Source organism: Apium graveolens, chromosome 6, assembly GCF_009905375.1.
Source record: "Apium graveolens cultivar Ventura chromosome 6, ASM990537v1, whole genome shotgun sequence".
Taxonomy (NCBI): domain Eukaryota; kingdom Viridiplantae; phylum Streptophyta; class Magnoliopsida; order Apiales; family Apiaceae; genus Apium; species Apium graveolens.
The window spans coordinates 200,675,514-200,684,122 of NC_133652.1; the positions used below are offsets into that span (position 1 = coordinate 200,675,514).

The 8,609-nt window shown below is 34.2% G+C and overlaps 2 protein-coding genes across 2 annotated transcripts; one reads left to right on the forward strand and one right to left on the reverse strand.

Moving 5' to 3' along the window:
• The first annotated feature begins 2,167 nt into the window (after positions 1 to 2,167).
• LOC141666556 (uncharacterized) lies at positions 2,168 to 4,121 on the forward strand. Its single transcript, XM_074472621.1, has 4 exons — positions 2,168 to 2,463; positions 2,646 to 2,903; positions 2,989 to 3,783; positions 3,932 to 4,121. The coding sequence occupies exons 1-4, from the start codon at positions 2,307 to 2,309 to the stop codon at positions 3,973 to 3,975; spliced, it is 1,254 nt and encodes a 417-aa protein (XP_074328722.1). The 5' UTR covers positions 2,168 to 2,306; the 3' UTR covers positions 3,976 to 4,121.
• Positions 4,122 to 4,363: 242 nt separating this feature from the next.
• LOC141666555 (ribulose bisphosphate carboxylase/oxygenase activase, chloroplastic-like) lies at positions 4,364 to 8,391 on the reverse strand. The gene is made up of 7 exons (XM_074472620.1): positions 8,231 to 8,391; positions 7,279 to 7,601; positions 7,082 to 7,187; positions 6,530 to 6,615; positions 5,966 to 6,441; positions 5,599 to 5,880; positions 4,364 to 4,700 (listed from the first exon to the last, which is right to left on the reverse strand). Exons 1-6 carry the CDS (start codon positions 8,273 to 8,275, stop codon positions 5,600 to 5,602), a joined length of 1,317 nt encoding a protein of 438 aa, XP_074328721.1. The 5' UTR covers positions 8,276 to 8,391; the 3' UTR covers positions 4,364 to 4,700; position 5,599.
• Between the last annotated feature and the right edge of the window lie 218 nt (positions 8,392 to 8,609).

Sequence of the window (8,609 nt, forward strand, 5' to 3'; positions counted from 1 at the left end):
CCCAAAACTAGCTTTAAAATCATTTATAAATAATTATCAAGCATTCAACATAATTTAGAAAAATATTTTAAAACTCGAAACTATTTTCCGGAATTTTTTAATCAAAAAGAATAATTAATTCCAAATAAATATTCAAAAAAATTAATAATTAAATAATTAAATTAATTAATTAATCAATTAATATTTAAATTAATTGACCAATTAAATAAATAATTATTATTAAAAATTAATTAATTAAATCAATTTTTTATAAATTTTTAAATAATAAATAGTATTTTTAGAATTAAAATAGTTAATAAAATTAATTTTTAAAAATTATTTTCCAGGGGGTAAATTGTAAGTTTTCGAAACTTTGGTCATAAGGTTAAAACTGTAAAAATTGCAAAGTTTAGAAAATAGTGGAAAGTTTAAGAAAATAGGGGGGCTAAACTCTCCGGTGGCCGAACTCAATGACTGCCGCCATGGAGCCTTTCCAGCAACCTAAAAAACGAACCAGATTTCATAAAATTAATAGTAATTAATATGTAGCTACCCAGGAACGTATCTATGGCAACAAAACACACAAACAATCCCTAGACAAGTCGGAAAACCGGCTCGAAGTTTCCCCCGCCGCCATTGTTGCATTGTCCGGCGAGCTCGAACCCGGGATCCAATACCACAATTAAGCACATGAATCGATTCTATTTTAAATGATCCACAAGCTACTATCAATTAATTTTACTAATAACCCCTAGAAAAAACTCCAATTTCCAATTAAAAACATTCAAATCATATAAACCTTAATTTCTTAATTTTGAAAATCAAACTCAATTTTGAACATGTTATTGAATTGCAAATCAAGCATATAATATAACAAAATATTCAGAATTTAATTTTCTACAACCTGCAATCATCAAATCATATAAACAACATCAAAATCAAAAAGCCCTAATTTAATTCAATTAAACTTAAATGTAAATAAAATATAGAAAATTACCAACTGAATATGTAGTTGTATGGATTGAAAAACTTGATTCTACCTGTCACGAGCTTCGATTCGACTACTTGCACGCCAAAATCGGAGTTCAATAACGCTTTCGAATCATTGTTTGATTATGAAGATCACGATAAATAAATAAATAAATATATATATATATATATATTCTCTCGATATTTATATAATTTACTATATATTTGTGTTTATCTGGAGAAAATAAAGTATAGTAACAACTATTTATATATACAAAATATTGGTACCTCGCTGGATCATATCAGATATAAAAGTAGAATACTTAATAGCTAAGTATTAATAAAATTGATCCAATTCGATAACGGTTTTAGGATAAAAATCAAAGTCGGGCTTTTAAAAAACATTTTGGGGTTCCGAGCCCCCAGATGAACGTACTTTATAAAAAATCCGTACTCTGGATCCAAAAGTCAAAACATGAAAAATACTCGGGATAATCAAATTAGGCTAGGAATGAGTTTTTCCGTAACTTCCAGATAGTAAAAATGTAAAAACTGTTGAAGTTGGACGGTTCCCGAATAATCAAAATAATTAAAAATTAAATCAAAAAATAATTAATTAAATCTAAAAATTAGTTATAAAATCATATAATAACATATAAATTATTAGAAAAAAATCAAAATAATCTATACCTCATTTTGGATATATCAGAATTAAAATTCAGGAATTTTATCACATACAAACAACCAACACATATATCAATTAACACATAATTCACCAAAAATTCATATAATCTTAAAATAATATCCATTTATTGTCAAAAATAATTACACGGAACAGATATTACAAAGATTGTCACGATCAAATATAAAAATATAATAATAACCAGACATGTAAGTAGAAAATATTTAAGAAATTTAAAAATATATTTAATAAAATATATGTGTTACAATTTAGAGAAGTAAAGAATAATTATTAACTTAAAAATTTTTATAAAATTTTTTTTATAATCATGCCGCACCAACATAAAGCTAGTAATCTTTGAATGTGAAGCACCGAAGAATATGGACTTGTAACTTGTATTGTTAAGACGACCAGGGGGTGGACCATAAATCTTGGAAAGGGGAGGCAGTTTGCCTCTAGACCAGGTCAAATATGTGTATGTAATAATAAAGCCCATAGGATTTAACGTTCATTCTCCAACTTCACATTGTTACTGCGCATGCCATATTTTTGTTCACACAACCACCCGGAAAGTAATGCATCAAATTCGATGGTTCCCAGCAAACTCTTCCGGGTTTTATATCAGTGCTACGAATAATATTTAAATTTTTTTTCCCCATGAAGAAGATAGTTTAAAATGGCTCAGCTAGATGGTACACAATTTTCATCCTTCTCAAAAACTCCAAAAGCTCAAAACTCCCCCAGCACAGCAAAATCTCAAAACTCCCCTGGTACAGGAACCTTCAAAACTCCTAAATCCATACCTTCCCCTACTTTTCAACAGCTTCTTCAAGGTAATTTTTTTTTTTACATATGTGTAGGATACATTTCAAGTTCTTTATTTTTCACCTGATATTGATTAGAATAAGCAAGTGTGTAGAGGTAATGTTTCAGCATATCTTACATGCTTCAGACGTAATTCCATTAGCGGGATTTGCTGTTGACATAGAGTTTTGTACTTTATGTTTTTTTGAAGCTGGGGATGCCACAATATGGCCATCAAGTCCATTTGCAAAGCATACTGATTTTGAAGGCGCACAGTCTCCTACAAAAAAATCAACAGTTCTCTCAAGAGTGAAGGAAAAAGCAAGAAAGTGGCGGCATACCCTCAGCATCAAGCGAAGACAGGGTCAAACTACCAACTCACCTAGATCCCAATTCACCCGGGGTGTTAGCTTGGATGATCATGAGGATGAAGCGGAGGAGGAGGATCCTGAATATCTTGGTGCCCCAAGTAATTAAATTTAGTTAGCGTTGTTTCCTTTCCTTTTAATTTTCTATAGATGTTTACTATAAGCTTAGTAGTGTTCTTGCTTCAGTGTACGAGTCAGAGCTGGCACCTGAGAACTACAAACAGGCTGCAAAGCAGAAGCCTCGTTCAGTTCCCGTGGCATCCGAGAAGCATATCTTAGAGGGAAGCGTTGGCACTAGTTCTAGCAAAACAATGACAGAGTCAGTGACTGACAAGATGGCACCAGCATATGGTGCAGTATCTGATGCAACTCAGACAATTGCTTCTAAAATTGCAGACTTAAGTTGCAATACCTCCGGGCTAACTTTAGAAGATGGCAGTATTGGAACGGACAAAGCAGAAAGCGGTATGGAAGGAAGAGTTCATGGTCAATCTAATAGCCCAAGTAATTGGAGTAAAGGTGTTTCAGTCACGGAGTATTTGATGAAGAAGCTTGAACCCGGGGAAGCTGAGAAGGCACTTTCTGTTGTCATTACAGAGAAAATTACTCCCACAAGATCTCCCCGTGGTGATCAGGTGGGAATGATGGAAAGACTAAAAGGGGCCGTAACTTCATTTCTTTTAACAGAAGAACCGGCCTCCTCAAATATAGAAATTAAGACAAACCTTCCCCCAGTAAATGCTCCCAACTCTTTCTCAGAAGCTTCCACATCCATCTCTCCTACTAAAAAAACTCCATCTCCGCGCAAACTCGTTTATAAACCACAAAACCCCAGCTCTCCCAATTATAAAGGGAACTCATCATCGAACAATTCCAGGTCTATTACCACAGAAAAGTCAACGTCACGTGCGAATCGTAAATCTGATCCTAAGAATACAAACTCATTGTCGCATGTTTCAATGTCTAACAGTGCTCATGCAGGTCAGTAATTTTAAATTTCTTCAGCTCAAGCACATAGAACATTAACAAAATTGATTACATCATTACTATATATCTGCAATTATTTTGGCTTTACGATAACTTCAGGGTTTATTTAACCGACACCATATCTCTAATTTCTATTGTGTAGTTTCCCAAAAAGATAACAGCGAAAGGATACTTCAGAGCAACTAAGTACCTGTTGAACTGACTTCTGGCTACAGTGTGTACAAATATCTATGTATTTTAACTCTTGCTACCTTGTGTACTTTCAACACTTTTCCTCATGTATGTCAGTACTCAGTAGTAAACATATTTTTGCACATTGGTATTTATCTCAATCTCACTTTAAAATAACTATTGGACTGATACATAAGATGATAAGTAGGCTTCTGCCATTTTATTTAAACCTCCGCTCCTAGATATATGCGAGCTAGCAGCAAGCTTAAGATTTTTGCTATGAGCAGGGTAAATTTGTGTCTTTATAACAATGTAGTTATTTGTCTTCAAGCAGATTAATGAACTTCCCAAGACTGGAAGAATTCCAACATCAGTAATTATATTCATTATTTGGAACTCTTCATCGAATGAAAGCCCGAACTCTGGGTATATATTCATTATTTGGCAATCATAAATGAGAGGAGACAAGATGAGTATAAACATCAACAGGACAACTGGATCACTGGAGATTTTGTAGAGGACATACTTGATCATGCCCAGATGAAGTTTTGGTAGACAAACAATAAAGTAAATGTTCATAATCCTGAAACAGCGTGTCCTAACAAAGACAAAGAAAACCTATTCTTGGTACATGAAGCTATGATTGTCACCCTTAGCTTCTAGACCCTCAGGGGATGGAACACCAACTTGTCATTCTGTCTCCACAAAAAACCAAATCTTGACATCTAATTTTTCGTTTCCTGTATCCGCAAAAAAAAAATTAGATTTCTTATAGACATAAAAATAAATCAATAAAATCAATGTGCAGATCATAAGAGCAGTTCCAATGGAGTGCCCAACTCCCCATTGGGCCAGGCAAACTGACATGGACACATAAGATATACATAGGGGGAATTGAAATGAAATGGGCAGACCCACTTTCCCGGGCAGCTTCAATTGTTTATGATAATTTAATGTCTTTTTGTCTTATTTTTACTTTTTACTTTTGCTGTTTATATTTTGTTTGTTACTTTTTGTTTTATAACTTGGCATGCATACACTACAGTAATATGACCGTTTAATTAACAACGTAAACAATCAACGGTTATATAACTTGACGGATATATTTTGTTCCTATGTATATCTTATATTTTCATATCCCATTTTTCATACTTTCATTTTCTTAAAAAATTTAGTTTTTTCTCTACCAAAAAATGAATCCAAATAAACCTACAGCTCCAAATTCTCAAAATCCAAATCCTCAAATTCCATTTCCATATCCATATCCAAATCCATATTTTACAAACCCTCAAAATTTTTGTGTGAGATGTTTTTAAATTACTTTAATTTTATTACTATAATTGCAACATAATAAAATTAAATTAAACTTGAATAAAAATATTTAATTACTTTAATAAAAATTAAATTATTTGAAAATATAAATAATATGAATAAATTGGATCCTACACATTAAAGGAAGTGGGCATGGCATTGGAATAAGTTGACCATTTATTTCACTTGACCAACCAAATTTGACGTGGCACATGCGGACCCAGGAAAAGGTCAGTTGGGCGGCCCAAGATTGGAGCTGCTCTAACTAATAGCATGAGGTGGATATTAAACTTATCTATAAAAGAAAATGTAACTATTGTGTCTAACCTTAAAAATTTCCTTGACTGATAGCATCCTCATTTGCTGCACCAAGAGAAGCTTCATTTAAATATTTTTCAGCCAATTGCACTCTCTTAACATTGTCCTGTTCCTGAACCAGCATATGGCCATACTCGAGAAGCTTCTCGAGAGTCATTTTGGGTTGCTCAAAAGTTGGGGGTCCTTCTATTGAGTTAACAAGCTTCTTTCCGATACCTTCAATTCCAATTCCTGAGATCCATTTCCTTACTTCATCATCATACACTCGAGCTCGAAGAGCACCAAAGAAATCTGCATATAAGCATTAATAATTAATTTAATCAAAACCTGTGTTTTATTTTGGATCCCTGAAAATAATAATCATACTTTTCCTTACCAATAGATTGCCCAGGGAAAGTGTCAACAATCTTGACAACAGCCTCATCAGAAATATTGTCAGTCCTAAAAATCCCAATGCAAACACCGATGCGATCCTCTCTAGTTGGAGCCCAGTAAAATTTCTCCATACGACCATCACGGATGAGAGGAGCATACAGTGTTGAGAAATCGTTTCCTGTGACTATAATTGGTACACGCATGTTTTCCTCCTTGTTGTACATACCAGGAAGCTGGACATTGGTAGGGTTATCAGCTATGTTCATAAGCGTTGCATTCACCATCTGGTTGTTGACCGTATACTGCGTGGTACCGCCCATTCTACCAGCTCCAGCGTCAAGATCATTGATGAATAGACAAGACATCTTTCCTTTCTTCTTGATAATATCTGATGCTTCACGATATCTTTGTCGGATTAATTTCGCGGGTTCTCCTGCATTTCCACTTTCTAACTCTCCAGCACTCATCATAATTGGGCTGACATTTGTTAGCAAAAAGTATATTATGATCAAAAAAATTGTTATAGGTATCCCGTATAGGAAGGCATGATTTGTAATTCACTCACGTAATTCCCATCTTGGCAAAGACAAGCTCACACTGGAATGATTTTCCTTGACCTTTTCCTCCCCAAACACCAAGAATAAGAGGAACCTTCAACATATACAACAGTAAGAATTAGGACAGAAACAGAGTTTGAATCCGCTACTCATTTATGTTCTACTCGGTTCAACTTCAACTTCTACTGACAAGTTTGAGGACTATCTATAACTCGAGTTCCAGCTAGAGCTTCTAAAATATAAATTTCAACAACTGGCCACAGTTAAGCTCAACTTCAACTAGAATGCAAGTACAGCTTAATTTAGTGAAAAATGAAGGTTTAACTTTAAGCTTAACTCACAAGGGCTTAACCTAGCTGACCCGAGTTACAAGTTCAAGCTTATAACAGAAGTTCAGAAAAAGAAATTTGTTCATGTAATTGGTGAGACCCAGCTTGTTAGGTAAGAGCTTATTCAACGGAGTTCAGCTCAACTATTTTGCAGCAAACTTTAATATCTCATTTTGATGCAATACCACATTAGATAGTTGTATGACATGTGAAACTGATCGAGCAAAACACCTTGATGTTAGGCAGGGTCATGTAGTTCTTAGTAAGGTGAACAACAAGCTTGTCCATGAAAGCTGGAGCTATGTAGAATCCACCCATATTATTATCCAAGTTATATCTGAAACAAAATTATCATATCAACAAGCAGAGATGTTACCATGAAAAACAATATAACTTTGTTTATACTTTCACAATATTTAGCTTCTTACGTCTTTTGTGCGGTACTGAGATATTCATAAGAACTCATAATAGCATCATGAGTTCCTGCACCAGATGGAGCTTGAAAAAGGGAATCAACCAGTCCCTTTCCCCTTGTAATGTCTTGTTGGTCATCAGAAATGTCATAGGCAAGTCCTCCCCATTTGTCCACCTTTTTCTTTTCCTTGCCTTCATCTATCTCAGCCGCAATCCTAAAGGTTTTAGAGTCACTAGTCTTCTGGTGAGTGAATCTAGAGTTCACCTTCTTTAAACCACTGCCATAGAAAGCTGAGCTCGGGGTTGACCCTGCGGAGCTAGAGCTATTTAGGCTCAACTGCACCAAAACAAAGACCAAACAACTCAAATATTGAGCTACAAATTTATCTATATGAATTACAACAGAAAACCAGATGCTCTCATCTAAAATTAACCCTTATAAGAAAAATCATAATCGTATATTTAAATCTCACATTAGACATTTCATAGTCATTGTTCACTGAAGTCTTCGATAAATTAATTCTAAGCTATTTCTGTTTCATTAAACTCGGATTACGGACAAAAGGTCATACGGAGAGGGACTATTTTATCTAGTTCAACAGTACCACAAGGGACTAATTTATGGCATGGACTAAATTTTTGATTAAGTTTAGTTAATTTCACTGGGGAGAAATACCATGGAGCGTATTTGATGAACAATGAAGTGTGCAATTAGTCAATGTTGATCACCTAGAGTATGGGAATAAATTGTGGATTATAGTGTAAAACTAGAGTAGAAAGTCATATTACAAGCATTATAAACACAACAGACGTAACACAAGTGGCTATAAGTTTAAAAAACTTGTTAATTAGTTGAACCAATTTTCACACCATATAAGTAAAATGGCATGCATGGACTGGCATATAAATGTAATATGCATGTAACAACTTAAGAAGCTAAGATAAAACAAGAAACGAAAGAGTTACCAATTTATGGCTGACAGCTCCAACATGTGAGATAGTAGAAGCCATGGAAGAAACTTTAAGACTGGAGGTGATCTGTCACTTGAACTCAACCAAGTGTGTTATAAAGCAAATATGAAAATTTGAAGAATGATGCAACACTTATATATCTCACATGCCACTATATGGGGTGTGTATGCCACTGTTTTTAAATCTTTATAGCTAAACATTCTGTGGACTTGTTTGCCAAATTCTTCAAGTCCACACAAAGGTGATTGGCTGAGGCTGAGGGCACACTCTTAGAACAAATTTTAGCCTTCCACTTAAATGTGATACAGAACACTCCTATTCCATGGAAAAATATAATTTTCCAACAAGATAAATATAGAAAAATTTGCAGTTT